Raw genomic sequence first — 19,815 nt, 5'->3', positions numbered from 1 at the left:
CTGTAACATAGAGGGAAGAAAAGCTGCTCTGGGATGTCTCCATTGAATAGCATCAGCTTCCTCTCTTACTTCCTTATTCTCTGTCAAACTGCAGTTCAGCTAAATGGGACCAGCCGTGTTTCCTTACTCCACTGTCTGAAGGCTGAAAGGAAGGACCATGCTGCAAATTTTTTTTTTTTCAAGTAAATCTATGTGTGACCTACACGTGGACACAGGACAGTGTGCGTTGGCTGGATAGCTAACTGTGGTTAGAGGTATCTGTGTGTTTGCACTCCTGTTTGTACCTCTCCTTTGCCTGCCTGAAGACTTCTCCCCCTGCAGTCCATGTGTGTCTCAGCCAGTCTATGTAAGGTCTTAACTGGTCTTCCTATTGCAACATTACAGCAGTATCTATAAACAATAGTATAAAACCTAGATGTGGTTCAGTAGCAAAACTCATTTCTGCCTGCAGCTGCTTAGTTTTTAGGAACTATGATTAGCTAGTTAATGCACTTGTCTTCCCTATGTTTGAACAAATTAGCTGAAGATCAAATTGTAAAAAACACTTCATTTTTTTCCCTTTTGAGAACTGCTTATTCTGTGCTCATGTTGCAGATGGAGTTATGCACTTCACTGGCAAGAGAGAAGCAACAATGTACTTTATTGATTAAGACAGTGAGTTAACAAAGCTCAGTGGTAAATGCGACAGTGGTTTACAGGATTCGAGGGCAAGGTATGCTTCGGTATTTACCGCATAGAGGACATTTAGCTATGACTTCAAAGTTTCAGTGCTCTTATTCCCAATTCACTTACTGAGAATCTGTTGTGGCAAGGAATCTCTCAACCTTGAGGAGTAACCTTGTGAGGTGTCCCTGCTCAAGGGGAGATCCTGCTGTGCAGTCCACTGCTGTGCAGAAGAGCTCAATGGGCCCTGGGCTAGCTGCCTGCTATTTATGGAGTAAGATAATTGACTTATAGTGATATTTGCATACTAGCCATATTTTGGTTGGCACATTAGCCTTTGGCTGTTGCGTTGTTACCTGTTTCCCCTGAATCCACTTTGAGCTGGATGCTGCCATTCCGACCAGATGCATCCATTATAACGCCACTGGTGGTTATCGCTTGAGTGGAGTTACGGGCAATAGAGGTCAGGTTGGGGCAGGGGGAGCACACCATCATAGCTCTTAAGTTGAATTCTTTTGTTTTTGAAAGATGCCAGACAGCGTCATAATTAGGCAAAACCAAAAGGTTCCTTGTGCACTGAGGAGGTTAATCTGATGAGACTTTCAGATAGAATTACAACTATTCTGATTCATTACAAATACACAATTTTTTGAAATCGGAATGGAAGACCTAAATGTACCAGTGCCTACTGTAGGGATTCTAAGCATTACCATGAAAAACATATATATGTATATATATTTATTTTTTTTACGTGCAAAAGTAGTGTTGGAAGATCTAGCTGATATGCAACCTGAATATGATGTTTTTCACAAATGGGATTTATACACCTATGCATCTGACTACTGTGTCTGCTTACCAGGTTGATTGGGGCTTGCTACAGAAGTGCAGGGGTTAATGCCAAAAGAAGTGAAGTTCATGTGCACAAGCAGAGAAGGAGTGCCATGGTAACAGCTCTGCAAAGAGGTGTCCTGCTGGAAAAACAGTTCTTTTCCACTCTCCACATTTCTTTGTTTAGTTAAGAGGATTTGGGGGGGGGGGGGGGGGTGTTGGATTTTAAAGGGTGATTCTTCCAGGCAAAGAAGGCAGATGTGTGAGGAGTCCCAGTTACCAGAAATGGGAGCAGCAGCCCACTAACAGGGGACTGTACTACAAAAATCTGTTTTCAAATGTAGTTAGAAGACAGGTAAAGTAAAAGCCGGATGATCTTGGATTTTGGTGCACAGGGTTAACTTCTCTAGGTTCCTTCTAATCTTTCAGGAATGCACCACACTGAATGCAGGTAACCCTTCCATGTTGATTCCTTACATCATTTGAGAGAGAGAAAATACAACCCACCATCCCACTGTTACTGGGCTGAGGCAGACTCTGAGCTGGGTAGTGCTCCATGCACAGCTGCACAATACATGCTAGCTAGGGGTGGCCAGAACACATAGTGCACACAGAATACTGCAAGTGGAATACCTTCCTTGAGCACAACAGCCTACCTGCTTGTTTAACTTGCTCCTCTACTTTCCAAATAAATTTTTAATCGCTGCAAAATATAGTAGTTCTCCGCATCAGGCTATGAGAAACTGCTGTGATCTAACTTCATACATAATATAGGCCGCAAAACAGCCTGCAAATCTTACATAATCCGATAAATTGTGATGAAACCATAGCATACATCACTCCTGTGCACAAGTCAGTATTTTTAAACTAGTCCTGAAGCAAGAGCATTGCAGCATTAACAGAAGTTGGGCTTGTGAAAGCCTTCATCGAAAGAAGCTGTTATGGCTTTAGAAATTCTTATTTATATTGTGTAATCAAATACTGGATTTACTCAATGGAGGAGAGGACATCAAAGCCTCCTCCCTAGGCAGTGCACATCTGTTTGTGAAATATATCTCAGACTGGTCTTTCTGCCAGCTGTTTCTCTGGGTGTTGAGGCAGCATCTTTATTAAAAATATCAAAGTAGTAGTGTGGCTGGTATAACAGTACTGACAGTTCTGGCTTGCTTGGTTCTGGTGTCTCCGGTATATGATAGGGATCAGATTCAACTGCAAGATGAGAAGAATAAGCAAAATTTTCAAACCAAGTATGAGTCTGAGGTGTAGGTGTGGGCGTAAAGTCTCTCTCTCCATTTTCATTAGGGTAAATCCAGGAAGAATTGTGACCACCAATCTTATCTTCTGTTGGTGTTGAAGACAACTGGCTCCATGGATGTAATTTCTGGGCTTCGGCCTTATTGTCCACTGCTAGCATGTCAGGAATGCAGTCACTTATTTTCAATACTTTCTCAGAACCGATCTACAAGAGAACCATAAAACAAAAAAATTACTCAATGAAAGAATCCCAGAGTAAAGGAATGTGAGTGATTACTTCAAGCACTTCTAATATCATCTTACAGATTTTTTTAGTTTAGATTTTTCAAATAAATGAACAGAATTTGAAGGAAAAAGTGTACAGAATGTTCAATGGAAGCTGCATTTTATGTGGAATTTTTCAGAGTACTCATTTAGAGATTTTTAAGTTAGTTCCATATGAGTACATTTGAAGAAGGAACCATGTCCCTCTGCTTTAAAGACTTTGCCAGGTTTCTGATGTGTGTGGTTTTCAGTCTGAACCACCAGCAACTACAAGGCAGCAGCATGGGCTGTTAGGTTGTGCAGACTCCTCCCTCTGGTGCTACCATTCAATGAACACCCAAAAACAGCAGCAGCCCCACGCCTGCCAGGGTAAAGACATGCTCCCAGTTTTGCGACCCCCTTGCACAGAGCATGGAAGTAGCAGCTCCCAGTTTAAAGGGCCTACGGAAGAATTTGAAGGCCTTTTGGCAATCCTTTCCTCCCAGCCAGACCTGGCAGAACCCACTGTATCCTCCCAAGGGCCAGCAACTGCATCACTCTGCTGTGCCCTACCACAGAGGGTTGGATGTGTGGGGCAGGAGGAGTGGGTGGATACAGTTCACAAGCTGCGGGGAAGTACAGTATCAGCTGGTCTGTTGTGTTCAGACAATGCTGGGTTTTGAACAGCAACACTAGAAGAATCGCCTACTGTATCAAAAGATTTTATTTATTCTCCAGTTATGCTTTCACTTTTTGCAGTAACAGACTGCAGAATATAAACTGATCACTGCAGAGTCACACAAATATCAAAAGGAAAATTTTCCACTAAATGATGATGGTATTAAATTATGTTAATTTCTGTATGAGTATCACTCATTTTTAAATGTAGTCAACACAAGAAAAATATTTTTCTCAAACTTTACCAGTCAAAGAATGGAAAAATTAAAAATACCAGATTTTCGGTGATCTTACCGTAACCTCTTTGAATGACAGCACTTTGCTCTTGTTAGGACTAGGTATTAAAGGACAGCAGCACTCCTTCACCCTGGAAATCAGAGAGCAAAACAAATGACATTTTTGTTCTCTCATCAAAGCATATTCTACCAGCAGAAGCCGCACAGAGATGTGTACACAAAAACAGCAGCAGATGATGAGTGTCTTAGAAATGCCACAAGCCAAATACTTAAAACATCCACACAGTTGGACAGCCAAAGGAAAAAATGAATGAGGCCTTACAACAGGCTGGAAGGAACAAGCTGCAGCTGCGGTTTGTGAATTACGCTAGTTACGTTCTCTATAATGAAAAATGCATTATAACTTACCACTTCATCTTCCAGCGGCATATAGCTGCTACTAGTGATGGAACTATCACTAGCAGGACTAGAAGGTACAGCACATTTGCTGTGAAAGAAAAACACTTTAAAAATTTGTTTTCATCTTCTCACCAGTTACAGTCAATATAGCCTGAGTTTCTGGGACAAAAATAGCATCAAGCCCACGTGGGACACCTGCCACTAACCAAAATTGAATTATTACTAGATTGCTTTTATTTGACCTCATGTTGGCATCTTAACTATAAGGGTAAATTTCCAAAATTAAGATAATGATAACCTCACTTAACGATTTGGTTTAGGTTTTCTCTCAGATCTCCAAAGACGACAGATTTTTACCATGAGATGTTGACAGAACATCTGTACCTCCAGTACGGATGGACTATAGCAAGACAGACACTACACAAGTATTCATGCTCTCTAGGATTTATGCTGACACAAGAATCTCAGTATTTCCTTCTAGTTGGAAGATACAGCCTTGGGCTATGTTTTTCACAAACAGTTGAGGCTGAAGTAAGCAGGCCAAGAGGGAGCACTAGTCAGTGCTCACTCTCCCTCTGCCCTGGCCAGGGCCCTCTTACCCTGTGCCAGCAAGTCTGTGTGTCCCTACCACACACACCAGCAGGGAAGGGACAGGGGTTACATTCTCCTTTTATCTTTTCTGGGTTAATTAAGCCCCCATTTTGATTCCCTGTGTGGCTGTACAAGCGTCTCTGCCTGCACAAGAGAAGGCTGGCTAATGGGAGCTGGAACACAGGTGTAAGAGGCAGAACTGCCTCTGGGAGGGTACCATGAGGGTTTAGACACTGTTCTGCTAGTTAGCCTAAAACACGAAGTCTCTTTGCGTAAGCCAATGCTTCACCCTTTCCTACACCTCCCCTTCACCTCCACCCCCAACAAATTTTTCAAAACCGGACAACTCCCATTTGGATCATAAGTTTCACAACCATGTCCGCTGAGTGGTATTTTCAAGGGAACAGAAGTACAGGCATGTGATTTTCCTGTTCTGCTTTGGTGACCAAATCTGCCTAGTTAGCAAACTACAGTGCTCAAGCCAAAAGCCTTTTCTTACTGAGTTATGAAGGATTGAACTTGGCAATGGATTTAAAGACTGATGAGAATAAGAATCAACATTAGAAGTTCAAGAGTCTATACAGAAATTACTTGTTTGCACACAGATCTGTAGTTTTTCCCAAATTAGAAAACTAGTTAAATACAATGCAATTCTTCAATGCATTCCAGCAAACAGGACTCACTAGTCATGCAAATGTGCATATATTAAGCTATTTCCCAGAAAGATATGACTTAAATAAGGATGTAAAATTATTTTCATTCTAAAATAAAAAAGCCATAGCTACTTAACAGTATCCGAATGCTGTGTTAGTATGCACATTCCATTTCTCAGTTGGATCCTTTCTCAAGTGCATATTGCATTGAATTAAGTGTTTTCCCTTGAGAAAGGAAGACTATTCTAAGCTTTTAAATCATCCCATCCTTCTGCTAGAAGACAGATTTTCCACAGACAATACTCACAGTTAAACGGTGTATCTATGTATATAAAGTTAACGATGGGAGTCTCTCCTCCACTTGTATATGCTTTAACCACTAGTTTGTATTTTGTGTTCGACAATAGGTGTTTCACGGTGTATCTCTTTTCTTCTGGGTTTTCAATTGTGTATTTACATAGCACTGAACCATCTAAAATGAAACAAATAAGCTAGAATCACAGAATCACAGAATGGTTTGGGTTGGAAGGGACCTTCAATGATCATCTAGTTCCAACCCCCCTCCCATGGGCAGGGACACCTTCCACCCGACCAGGTTGCTCAAAGCCTCATCCAGCCTGGCCTTGAACACTTCCAGGGATGGGGCGTCCACGGCTTCACTGGGCAGCCTCTTCGAGTGCCTCACCACTCTCAATGTAAAGAGTTTCTTCCTTGTCTCTCATCTAAACCTACCCTCTTTCAGTTTAAAACCATTACCCCTTGTCCCATCACTACAGGCCCTGGTAAAAAGTCTCTCTCCATCTTTCTTATAAGCCCCCCTTAAGTAATTAAAGGTTGCGATAAGGTCTCCCCAAAATACTACGAATCAGCTTAACTGAGACTGTTAGACCACTGAAATAACAGAACATTTGCAACCCACTTTCTTTGTAACTTGCACAGTTTCTTCTGAGAAGGATGATGCATCCTGACTCACTGCCCCTGGGCTGAACTCACATCCCTTCTAACTGGACTGTCTACAGTATCGCCCATCTTCTGGCAGACCACCTAATAACTTGCTGTCAAAAGCTGCAACTGTTTGTTTTAATTTCCTTTTACTAGAGCTTTTTAAGAGAATGATTTGGGGTTTGCCATTTCTTTTTTCAACAGAATCCTGTAGCCCTTAAGCTTAGGTCAAGTTCTTTGAAGATAATTGAAAGCAAGAAATCTCTGCCTGAAAAAAAAACTTTTGCCTCTGTATTGTGCAACTCCCAGACCCCAGGTAGAAAAGGGTTAGCTTATTCCTCCTGTTCCCAGTCACACCCCTTATCTGCTAGCTCAGGCAAACTGGGAAGCAGGAAATCTTCGATTTAAACATTTTAAAGTCTAACTGGGTTTACTTGCAGAATTATGGTACTTCTATGGTTAGTTTAGTTCTGACAGGAACTCCTACATAAGCCTCGTCCAGTTCAGACTAAGATTTTCAGCCTGGCACTAGTCTAATCAGCAGAAGGGTCTGATACAGGACATGCCCCATAAGAGGCAAGGAAAAAAAAAATCCTTGAACATGTTGAAAACATCTGAAAATTATAATGAAGCAAAGTCATCTGGAGAAGTTTTGAGTGTGAAGCAGGAAAATCAGACATAAAAGTTTAAACATGGCTTTGTGCCACCCTACAGCTCAGTTCTGCTGAAGGAACTCCACTGTAGAGCACAGCCACAAATACTTTCACTATAAAAGAATTTAAACACAGAATTTACACAGTGCTCCAATTCTAAAGGAAATAAATTGTATCCCATCTGTTTCTAAAATACCCCAAATTTTAGTAAAACTAACATGCTTCCTATGACTGTCATCCAAGTAGACCACAAACAGATGTTTTCGAAATTCATCCAGAAGTCAGATCACAAGAGGCAGAAACTTGACTCCTCCTACAGTACTACAAGAATCTTTTCTGGAGCTCACACTGGAGTTAAAAGGAGCTATGGACAACAGGATGGGAGCTATAAATCTGTATAAAGCCAGGACCTACTTCTGCCCATTAGCACCTCAAGCATTACAGAGGAATCAAAAGCAGCGGGTGTTGAAATCTATATATTGCCTAATCAGCCAATTTGCCTGCCTAATGTGAACTTTCTAAGAGGCTGCAGTATCAGCAACAGCCTCAAAGTCTTTCACCCATATCAATGACACAAATTCCTAAATCCCAGAGCTCAGTTACCTGGAAGAACGTGTTTTTTGGATCCTTTCAAACTGCATTTCTCTTGTATAGGTGACACGTAAACATGGTAGCCTCTTACGAAACCAAACTGTGACTTATTTGTGGGGTAAGAATCCCAAGATAGTGTTACTGCATTGAAAGTCAGTTCAACTTTTTCCACAACAGGGTCAAGCAGAGTAGCTGGAAGAAAGGAAATTCAAATTAAACTTGCCATTATTCTTGAAGAATGTTTGTCTTCTTACTTGGAAAATGGCTAAATTCCCATGTGGTGTTTCTGTTTATATCTTACTTGCATTTAAAAGTTGAACAAAGCCAAAGTGCTCCACATAAACTGTCAACTTCACAGAGCCTTCACATACTCCACATTATACACAAAGCAGTGACTGCTAATCACAGCTTTGTTTAGCTATTCTAATTAACATAGACTCTACCTGGTCACTGAACTAGTCAAATATCCTTGATGTAGGATCATGTACGTTGTTGTACAACTTTTAAATGCTTCACTGATGATATAGAAACAACACAGCAGATGACATTTTTAGCTAGTTGCAGGAGGAAGGCTGTGGAATTCTGTTTGACAGATTAATTTAGCAAATACACAAACCCTAAATATGTTGCCAACTTACGTAGCTCCCTGAGATAACCAGTCTTCCTCTCCAGTAAGGAGGCTGTATTAGCAACAGATCCATAGACGTGGAAGTTATATCTCACCCCCGGAACAAAAGCAGCTAGAAAATAGTGGAACTGATTACAAAAGTAGGTTATGGTTTGTCTTTTGGTTTTGCTTTTACTTAACTGCTTTCTACAGAGGTCTATAATCCATTAGAAATCACCTTTGTGTGCTGTTGTGCTATTAAAGCAACTGAAGGAGACACAGGGTAAACCAATTCTTAGTGTGCATAATGCAAATTGAACATTTATTCTGTCTGAAAGAGAGAATAGAGGGGGGTAATACATTTTTGTTGCCCTAGAGTATTCAAGATCAGTGCACAATAGACTCCAAGTGCATCAAAGAGTAAGATAATTTCATTTCTGCTTCTGGTACAGACAAAGGTCATGTTTTGGACTGTTTAATCTAGACATATACCCATGCATCAGGATTCCATGTTATTCTCATTAACATCACTCCCATTGGTATTAACCAAGTGCAAGAACTGGACAACCTTTTTTCCATGTGTTACCACACTCTCCTTCAGTAAGGACGCAGGCTCCCATGTGTTTGTATGAATTGAAGTGCAGTTCCTTTAATTGCATACCGAAATGCATTCAGTCAAATTTTGATCAAACATGTTTCATTCCAGAGTAAACTCTCAGCTTGGGAGACTCGAGGAAGGCTATGTTCTTGTACCTGTGGAAGTGTATCAGAGCAACTTCCACACAGCCAGAAAGGATTTAGGTCTAGTGGCCACCACTGGGATAAAAAACACACAACTGGTCCTAAGCAAGGACGGGTCCTGAGACACATGATTTGTGCCACACTGACAGCACTAAACCTCTCACTACACAGTGGGTGTTACATTGTCCGAGTCTAGTTTTCTGACCCATATTACAGATAAGGCAGAGCTCCATTTTGCATCTCTCCTGCTAAAATATTTTTAACTCCTTCATCAACCTTACCATCCTCCTTCAAGATATTACTACAAGCTACTCAAAAGACCTTTTTTCTAAAATACTACACTGACTTTTCTAAAATACTATGCTGACTTTCAAGGCTTAATTCTGCTGGCACATTTGTGGTGTCTAATGCATTTGCTAGGCAAAACATGATGCCACATGCCTTTGCAGTATTACACCTCCACTGCACAGACTTCCGTATTCCACAGGATTTGTTTCCTAAATTCAATTAATGCCCACAGCATGAAAGACTGCTGCACAGACATCAGAAGGAAAAATTGTTTGGCTTTCACCTGAGTTAATCAGAGCACTGGAAGTGTTGGGCCCAAATCTCTTCCACTGCAAATCACAGGGCTGCAACATTGGGAAGTTACACCAATCGATAATGTAACTGTCATATATATGTCTGGGCTCCCAGGAAATAAAAATGCCATCATCTGTACCATTAACCTGTTCTTCTTTAAGCTCTTTGGTGCCTACAAATGAACAAAACAGAGTGTCTGTTATTTTCCTGCATAAGACCTCAGATTCATAAATGAAGATCAATATAGTTTCCATGCTAAGCTGTTAAAACAATAATAAAATAGTTGCGTTCCTTCACTATCAGACATATGGCATCTTTCACATGCTGAAAGCTGATCTCTTTGTATGCTGAAAGCTGACAGCTCAAAAAACATCCAGTAATTATTACTATATATTCATAAAAAGAACTGAACTGCAGAAACCTGGAGTCACAAACAGAAAGTCAGAAGCAGCTAATCGCACACAGGAGTTCCCTGCGAGGCACTGGCTGCACTTCACAGTACCTGCCACAGGTCTGAGGCCTTAGCTTAAGGCTAAATGTGTTTTGCTCTGCAGAAACTCTCTGCAAGGGATGGATGGAGGCACTTAAGCTTAACATACATACAGTTACCACCCTGTAGACAAAAATAAAGTACAGTAACAATTTCCAGATAGCTGTGATGTGAGTTAACAGGCCAGGTTAATTTGTTCCCCCAAGATGATAAATTATCACTTCACTTAAAATAGGTAGAAACGAAACTCTCATAATGGAAATCTAACTGAAAATACTCCTACTGTTACCTGTAGCTCTAGGGATGATCAATACTGAAGGAAGTGAATAATTAACATTGTTCTTTGCCATGATACTGATTCTGTAGGAATGGTTATCAATAGAAATCCTTGTGCTATTGTAAACTGATGAAAAGGAGATGCTTTCAGGCTTAGAGCCATCTTCTACTTTTTCCCAGGTTACTTCATAGGAAATACTTCTTGCATTTGCTCGAAAACTTGGTGCTTGCTGGGGAAAAATTTATGGGGGTAGACATCAATTACTTCATAAATTTTGCCAAAAAAATATGAAAGAAGCATTTAGAACTTTAAATAACTAATTGGATGTATTATTTCTGTAAGAATATAAACACTTGTTTCCATACATGCATGCATACGTATACTGGTTGAAACAGAAATGCAGAAAGCTCAGTAATGGGATTTGTCGTGTTATAATACTTAGAAAAAAAGAAGTGTATGTCTGAAATGCCAGGACAGCACACCATCATACAGCTACATACGTTCTAAATTACATTATATATAATATTTGTCTTAGATTCTTAGAAGACATTTTCATACTGATTTGCTATTAAGCACACACAGACTTTTAAAGCTCGTGGGAGAAGTTTCCAACCTCCTTATGAAGGGTTTTGCTGCCATTTCTGTACCAATGTCTCACCTTCCAGAACAAGGTCACATTCCGCCCCCCCAAAACTGGTGTAATTTCTCTCCAGATGTCCAGTTTCCCTGATGGACCTGCAAAAAATACAGCAAAACAAAGATGCTCTAGGTGCAGAAAGGATAAACAGTTTAATTGCTTCCTCCCATTTGAAGAAATTCCACTCCCAAAACCTCTTTTTCCCCATCATTCCCAGGTCTTGCCAAAACACTACCCTGTAACTTCTTCCGCCCTTTGTTTCCTTTTCTGAATGAATGTCTGGTTCATTTCCCTAGATAATCTTTCTTTGCTTGCAGTTCCCAGGTGCTTGTTCCCTACCTCTGCACTGTTCCTCCAGCCCTCACAGAACACTGTAATTCAGTCTGTCCATCCTCCCAGTCATCTGGATTTCCCACTGACTTCACTGGATGGAATGGCAGAGACTGGCAGGTAGGATGAGAGTTGTTTAAGAAGCCACCTTCTTAAAGATTGCTTAGTGTGCTTCTACTTTTATGTATGCAACAGGTCTCTGCTTTAGCTACACAGCAGAGGAGTAGAAACAAATAGCAAACAGAGATAGCAAGTGAAGAACACTCTTCAAGGTTTCCTTCTCAATAGGCTGGTGTCCTGTTTTCAGCTGGGATAGAGTTAACTGTCTTCCTAGTAGCTGGTACAGTGCTATGTTTTGAGTTCAGTATGTGAAGAATGTTGATAACACTGATGTTTTCTGTTGTTGCTAAGTAGTTTTTAGTCTAAAGTCAAGGATTTTTCAGCTTCTCATGCCCAGCCAGCAAGAAAGCTGGAGGGGCACAAGAAGTTGGCACAGGACACAGCCAGGGCACCTGACCCAAACTGGCCAACGGTGTATTCCATACCATGGGACGTCCTATCTAGTATAGGAATGGGGAAGTGGGGGCAGGGAATCGCTGCTCAGGGACTGGCTGGGTGTCGGTCGGCGGGTGGTGAGCAATTGCCCTGTGCATCATTTGTACATTCCAATCCTTTTATTACTACTGTTGTCATTTTATTAGCGTTATCATTATCATTGTTAGTTTCTTCTTTTCTGTTCTATTAAACCATTCTTATCTCAACCCAGGAGTTTTACTTCTTTTTCCTGATTTTCTCCCCCATCCCACTGGATGGGGGGGGGGTGAGTGAGCGGCTGCGTGGTGCTTAGTTGCTGGCTGGGGTTAAACCACGAAAGTCCATTTTGGCGCCCAATGTGGGGCACGAAGGGTTGAGATAACGACAAAGCTGACCAGAGCTTGTTAAAACAAATTTGTTATAAGCATTCATTATATTGGTCTAATAGTCGCTGGTCATTATGTTGATTTATGTGTTCTTAGAGTTGTTGCTCTGGTTTTTAAAGTTCTGTTATGTATCACCTCGCTTGCTGTATGTAGTTCCTCTTCTGCTGCTTATCATCCATGGGAGGTGGATTAAGGTTTTCGCTTTGATGTATTGTATAACACTGGTTTATGGTATGATAAAGTCATCAGCTGTGGGATTAATCCGGTATTTGCACTCAGCATTGTCACCTTTATACTGCGGGAGCCATCTGTGGGAAACTATTAATAATTATACCGTTTACCTTTCCTCCTGGGAAAACCAGTCTATGGGTGGGGTACCTTTCTTCCCCTCTCCTTTCCCTTTCAGTCCAGTTACAATGGTGTTTGAGAATTTTGAAAAATTTGAATACTCTTGGGATGTTGGGACTAGCACAGTCCTAGCCCTACTGCTAGGAATTAGCATGCTTCTGAATGTGGTTCAGCTCTCGTTTAAGGTTAAACAACTATTTAAGAAGATCACCCAGAGATCTGCCCCAAGGCTGGATAATTATGAGTGGCAGGGTGTGTGGGGTAGTATGGACAAGTACTTAGAAAAGTGGGCACCTCCAATGTTTTGGAAATTCACCCCTGAACAAGTTGCAGAAACTGCTGAAGGAGAAGGTGAATCGAGTCACTTTGCAGAGGTGAAACTCATCCAGCTAGCATTAGATATTGCAGAAAGAGAGAAGTGGCCAGTGCTCTATCTCTATACTGACTCATGGATGGTGGCAAATGCCCTGTAGGGGTGGTTACAGCAATGGAAGCAGAGCAACTGGCAGCGCAGAGGTAAACCCATTTGGGCTGCCACACTGTGGCAAGATATTGTGTTCCGGCTAGAGAATCCGGTTGTAAAAGTGCGTCATGTAGATGCTCACGTACCCAAGGGTCGGGCCACTGAAGAACATCAAAACAACCAACAGGTGGATCAGGCTGCCAAGACTGAAGTGGCTCAGGTGGACCTGGACTGGCAACATAAGGGTGAGCTATATATGGCTCGGTGGGGCCATGATACTTCAGGCCATTAGGGAAGAGATGCAACATATAGATGGGCTCAAGATCGAGGGGTGGACCTGACCATGGACACTATCGTGCAGGTTATCTATGAATGTGAAACATGTGCTGCAATTAAGCAAGCCAAGAGGTTAAAGGCCCTGTGGTATGGAGGGCGATGGCTGAAATATAAATCTGGGGAAGCCCTGGCGGATTGGCTATATCACACTCCCACAAACTCGCCAAGGCAAGCGCTATGTGCTGACAATGGTGGAAGCAACCACCGGATGGCTGGAAACATATTCTGTACCCTATGCCACTGCCCGGAACACTATCCTGGGCCTTGAGAAGCAGGTCTTGTGGCAACATGGCACCCCAGAAAGAATTGAGTCAGACAATGGGACTCATTTCCGAAACAACCTCATAGACACCTGGGCCAAAGAGCATGGCATTGAGTGGGTGTATCATATCCCCTATCATGCACCAGCCTCTGGGAAAATTGAGCGATACAATGGACTGTTAAAGACTACATTGAGAGCAATGGGGGGTGGAACTTTCAAACATTGGGATACACATTTAGCAAAAGCCATCTGGTTAGTCAACACCAGAGGATCTGCCAATCGGAGTGGCCCTGCCCAATCAGAATTTTTACATACTGTAGAAGGGGATAAAGTCCCTGTAGTGCACATGAAAAACATGTTAGGGAAAACAGTCTGGGTTACTCCTGCCTCAGGCAAAGGTAAACCCATTCGTGGGATTGCTTTTGCTCAAGGGCCTGGGTGCACTTGGTGGGTGATGCGTAAAGATGGAGAAATCCGATGTGTGCCTGAAGAGGATTTGATTTTAGATGAAAATAGCCAGAATTAAACTGCATGATATTAGTTGCTATATAACCCTGCTACTGTATGTTATCATTACTATAATTGTTATATGCTATATCCATAGTACTATAGTAAGAACCACTTGGATCAAGCAAGAAAGAACTGTGATAAAACTGAGCAAAGCGCAGTAGAGGTGGAACCAGAACTGACTCCAGCATGCAACAATCCAACGGTGCACACCATCCTCCTGCTGCGTCAAATGTCATCTGCTCGTCACACCACACTGAAGCCCAATTCTGCTCTACCGACTGAGAGGACTTTGCACCATCCCTCCTGCCCAGACAGACTGGTATGACAGATGGAGCCCAGAGTCGGAAACTAAATGAACTCAACAAACATTTTATGAACATAACCCATGAACTAAAGAACTGATATCTCTGTGTGTGTATACTTATATATATATATATATAATTGTTCATATGTCTCAAAGGGATGGAAAGGTGGTGATGATTGATCAGAATGTAACTAAAGGTATGGGAACGGAGCATGATGTCAATGGTCTAGAATAAGGGGTGGATACTGTCCTGTTTTCAGCTGGGATAGAGTTAACTGTCTTCCTAGCAGCTGGTACAGTGCTATGTTTTGAGTTCAGTATGTGAAGAATGTTGATAACACTGATGTTTTCTGTTGTTGCTAAGTAGTGTTTAGACTATAGTCAAGGATTTTTCAGCTTCTCATGCCCAGCCAGCAAGAAAGCTGGAGGGGCACAAGAAGTTGGCACAGGACACAGCCAGGGCACCTGACCCAAACTGGCCAACGGTGTATTCCATACCATGGGACGTCCTATCTAGTATAGGAATGGGGAAGTGGGGGCAGGGAATCGCTGCTCAGGGACTGGCTGGGTGTCGGTCGGCGGGTGGTGAGCAATTGCCCTGTGCATCATTTGTACATTCCAATCCTTTTATTACTACTGTTGTCATTTTATTAGCGTTATCATTATCATTGTTAGTTTCTTCTTTTCTGTTCTATTAAACCATTCTTATCTCAACCCAGGAGTTTTACTTCTTTTTCCTGATTTTCTCCCCCATCCCACTGGATGGCGGGGAGTGAGTGAGCGGCTGCGTGGTGCTTAGTTGCTGGCTGGGGTTAAACCACGACAGCTGGACATACTTGCTTCCTTTGTTCTGATGGTTAGGGCTTCGCTCCATTCACTCCACCTCCAGAAATGCTTAGCTGCCCCACAGTGTACTCTAGCTGTGTATTCAGTGTATGGCTGCAGTCCACCTAGGGTGACGCTACCAGAATGGAGTTGCGCATCTGAACTATTATGCTGCAAGACAGAAAAACATAACAGTCAGAGCCCAGTGCAGCTTCATTAGCAAAAGTTTTAGTCTGAAAAAATAGTTCTAGTTCTTCCTCTAGATCCTACGATAGCCAGTTAAGCTTGACTTGGAAAAGATAATCATGGAACAATAGTCAACCCCTGCCCCCCCCCCCCCAAAAAAAATCAAACCCAACAATATGCACAAAATCAAAAGACTGGGAGATCCAAAAAGAGGTCTGCAAACCTTCTCTGTGCAACTGTCTGAGTAGGAGTCACTCACAACCTGTCAAATGACTATTTCTTACATCAAGGAGGGAATCTGCTGAGATCTTATCCTCACAGAGCCTGGGTCTCTTACTCACTTCATGTAAGTAGGATGCTGTTCCAGATCCAAGCACAGCATCTACAGCTACCTTTTCTTTCCATTTTATCCCCAACCTCTTCCCCTACTCCCTCCTAAAAGACTGGGTGAGTTCTGGTTAGAGTCAAAAAGTGAGCATGTTTTTAAGCCTCGCCTCCAAACTGTCTCCTGCAATGGTCAGCTGCGGCAGCCATTTGATCTAACAGGTCTTGAGCAATACTTAAGACAGAATGCAGCTTGATCTTGATCTTCATAATGCCTTTTTAACATGCTAGAGGCAAGCTGCCTTCCTAAGAAAAGGGCTACACAGAAACCACAGTACATATGCAACGAGTCAGTCAGCCTCAGTCAGCTGTTTGTGAAAGAGATGGAACAAGACAAGGAGTCTACTCAAATAATCTTCAAGGAGATGGAAGAGGATGGGAAGAAAAACTGTTCTGGGGTTCTCTCACTAGAAACCAGACACACTACCATCAAGTACAGTCAATAGCACAGTCAATAGCACACAGAAAGCTCCTGGACTAACATAAAAAAAGCCTTCAACACACCTCTCCACCATTTGTGTGTAAGACGATATGAGTAATAAAAATATGACAAATCAAAATTAGCAATAGCTAACAGCAATTATAAGGCCCATAAGTATTTTCATTTACTTCAACAAATCTCAGAATCCATCCAGCAGAGGACAGAGCCACATACGCAGACCAGTCACATTGTACACTTTGGCCAGCAGTACAGGAACTGTTGGGAGTGTGAATTACTGCCAGCAATGGCTGCCCACAGGGACCACATCATGACTGTAGAGCTTGGGAGAAAATCAATCCAGAAAAAGACACATCAACACACTCACAAGATTTAGAGTATATTGATACTGCTGGGAAATTGTTTTTTAATCTCAGATCAAAGAGATATTTGCTATGGTTTTGTTTATGAAATTCAGGTTTCATACCAGTTCTACTTGCCCATCAGGTTGGATCACTTCAGTCTGACAAAACAGTTCAATTTCTTTGTTTCGATGTTTCCAATATAATGTGATTTCTGTATCTGTGCTTTCTTCCCACAGCTGGAAAGGTGCAGCAGGATAAACTGTGAATGGAAAATCCAAGTTAGCTCTTGTAAAACATAAAATACATGCAAAAGTATTTGAAGGTATTTTAGCTGAGTAGTAAATGAATAAAGAAATACAGATTTTTCTGCCAGTCTAGGAGAAGCAGATATAAATTAGTAAAAATTCATTTCAGAATGTAAATGTAAGTAAATGTGGTACAAGATTAAAAAATACCCTTGTGCCAAGTTGGAAATATTTTAGAACATCATGAACAAAAGAAAGTCAGAGACTTCTATTGCAAATCCAGTAAAATTCTCTAATCCTGGGCCTAGTGGAGTTTCTGATGTAGCATGGTGAGTAACATTTGCCACATTTCTGCACCCCAGAATCCAGCCTCTTCACCAGAAATTTTATTCACAACTCTTACATTGACTTCTGCCAGTAATCACCCTCTGGTAAACAGTGCCAATGCCACTCCTTCCAAAAGATTTCTGAAATTCTTAACTGCTATGTAAGCAGTATTCAGTGAGAGCAGCAGATCTCAAACTGTCCCAGGTTATCAGTCCAATTGTAAGGAATAAGACATGGCAATGCAAGTGAGTAGTATGTTTACAGCTTTGGCCATTATCCTGGAACTTCAAGTACCATGAATTATAATTTGAGGATTTCCAGACTCAAAGGAACTTGTGTTTGATACAGAAGGTCCCAGCTACCACATGCAGAATTGGAAACAATGGACTTCAGTTTTCCTTTACGTGCTGACATCCTTTAAGTAAGGAAAATTCTGCTGTAAATACATCCAGGATCAGAGAAAACATAAAGGACTTTACAGCAATCACTATTTAAAAGGTTAACTCATGATAAATACTATATATCATTTCTTTAACTAGTAACAATCACTAGAATTGGAAAAGAAAATTGTAGTAAAACATTAATGTATTTAGCACATTGAATGTAACCTATTTTAGTCTGATTTCCCATGAAAACTTAGTTTATAATACTGTGTTGTTTCACTACAATCTGTCAGTTTGCTCCTCCATTTTCTTCCTGCTCTATGTCTTCCACCCCCAAACAATCAAGTAATCAACTTTTAGAACTCTCATGCCTCTCTGAAACAAATTTAACAGACAGGCATTTAATGTATGTTCCTACAAGTCATATGAAAAAGCATGGCTAGCAAAACTGTAATCAGTGCCTCTGAGGAAGGAAGTGCTGCGACAATGCAGCAGTTACACCAGCAGCCTCCCTGTCCATCAACCTGTCAGCTTCAGAACTAAGAAAAGCACATGTTGCCTCCTGCTTCTTCAAACAGGCAAGGCAGCCACAGGACCTTAGGAACACTGAGGTGGATGTGGCGAGGCGAGAGGACACAAGGAGAACTGGAAATACTGCTGGAGACACATGAAATACCCAGGCGTTTTGAGGCAGGAGTAGGTAGGAACTTACAGGACCTGGGGCACAATGTGATAAAGGACACAACTAATAGGGAAGACAGAAAATCAGCCATCAGTTACCACTCACAGAATAATCTGCTTTATTTCACTGATGATGAACTACTCTTCTTCCCTTACAGTAGCACAGCAGATGTTACTGTCCCACATTAGCACCAAGACAAGTTAGCACTATCACCTCTTTCCTGGCAATAGCTGCTTACACCTGTATTGCTTCTCATTTGGAGAGGTGTTAGTAATTTTATTTACCCACTTTTCAAAATGTGCAACTCCATTTTATTTTGGAAAGACAGTAACATCAGCAATAATATTTTGGAGAAAGAACTGAATTCCCAAGTAACCTACACAGATATTTTTCTTGAACTCCCCATTTTATGTCCTTGTATCATATTGCTTCCTGTGCTATGAACCAGCTTCAGCAAAGCAGCAGATTTTGAAGCATTAAGGGGTCATTTCAGTAACCAAATCTGACCTTTGGAGTGAAGCTGTTTTCTACCATTAACGCAATTTTGCAAAGCTGAAACTGAAGAGACAGCACATAACTATAGCACAGGGACAGATAATTAATAAAAACTGTGAAAATAAAAACCAACCACTTCCATACTTTAAACTAGAGCATTCAAATATTAAGATCAGGAGGACAAGACCTGCAACAAAAAAAACCTCAACAAAGACATAGAAAAGACCTTACTTCTGTGAGTTACATCAAAAACATCCGTGGCAGTTTTCTTTCCCAGTGGGTTTTCCACAGTCACTGTGATATTACAGATCCTTTGCTGGCCTATATCCCAAGAACACGAGCACTGCTCCGAACAACTTACTGTGCATGGAACCGTTTTTTGGGAAAACCTATCAAAGAAGGTGGGGCGAAGGGGGAAAAAAAAGAGAAAGACATTTTTCCATAATGTACAATTGATATAGGTATTGCAATTTTTGATGCCCAACTAGAATACAGCACCATCAAAAATAAGGCTGAGTGGGACTATAAGAAGCCACCCAGTTCTTTCCGCTACCCTGAAGTACAGTAGGTATTCTTACAATTAGAAGAATGTTTTCTTCAAAGTCTAAGTTTACTTCAGCCTTTTAAGATACAGCTAAATTGATATCCTTTTAAGATACAGCTGAATTGCTTTAGTGATTTCCTCATGGAAATTCTGAACTAGGGACTTATTTGCCAAGAATTAAACCATTCACATGTCTACCATTATGCTTTTAAATGAAGCAGTAATTTCAAGTGCATCCTCTAACCTTCCATTTTTAAACCATCAGAATATCTCAATGGAAGTGAATGATGCAGAAACCATGAAAGTATCTGCAATGATGACCAGCCTTCTGCTGAGATCTTTTGATGAATGTTTGTTGTGATGATGAGGTATCTGTCCTGCTTTATGAGTTCCCCTTTCTCTGCAGGCCCTGCTGTGAAGTCC

At 41.4% G+C, this 19,815-nt stretch overlaps 1 protein-coding gene across 5 annotated transcripts in view; it reads right to left on the bottom strand.

Moving 5' to 3' along the window:
- Nucleotides 1-621: 621 nt before the first annotated feature.
- The window catches only part of OSMR (oncostatin M receptor), a 37,076-nt gene continuing 17,882 nt past the window's right edge, over nt 622-19,815 (bottom strand). For all 5 annotated transcript variants that reach the window (XM_069776916.1, XM_069776918.1, XM_069776920.1 and 2 more), the window contains 12 exons: nt 19,080-19,237; nt 16,839-16,975; nt 15,375-15,534; nt 11,087-11,163; nt 10,441-10,657; nt 9,651-9,833; nt 8,370-8,471; nt 7,744-7,923; nt 5,853-6,017; nt 4,311-4,389; nt 3,961-4,033; nt 622-2,950 (listed from right to left, as the gene is read on the bottom strand). In XM_069776916.1, the coding sequence (XP_069633017.1) occupies nt 2,501-2,950; nt 3,961-4,033; nt 4,311-4,389; nt 5,853-6,017; nt 7,744-7,923; nt 8,370-8,471; nt 9,651-9,833; nt 10,441-10,657; nt 11,087-11,163; nt 15,375-15,534; nt 16,839-16,975; nt 19,080-19,237 (1,981 nt within the window). In that variant the 3' untranslated portion in view covers nt 622-2,500. The remainder of the gene's footprint in view (nt 2,951-3,960; nt 4,034-4,310; nt 4,390-5,852; nt 6,018-7,743; nt 7,924-8,369; nt 8,472-9,650; nt 9,834-10,440; nt 10,658-11,086; nt 11,164-15,374; nt 15,535-16,838; nt 16,976-19,079; nt 19,238-19,815) is intronic.

The sequence above is a fragment of the Haliaeetus albicilla genome, chromosome Z (assembly GCF_947461875.1).
Source record: "Haliaeetus albicilla chromosome Z, bHalAlb1.1, whole genome shotgun sequence".
NCBI classification, from domain to species: Eukaryota; Metazoa; Chordata; class Aves; order Accipitriformes; family Accipitridae; genus Haliaeetus; species Haliaeetus albicilla.
Note: the sequence above shows the minus strand (reverse complement) of the source record. Positions and strands in the feature narration are given on the sequence as shown.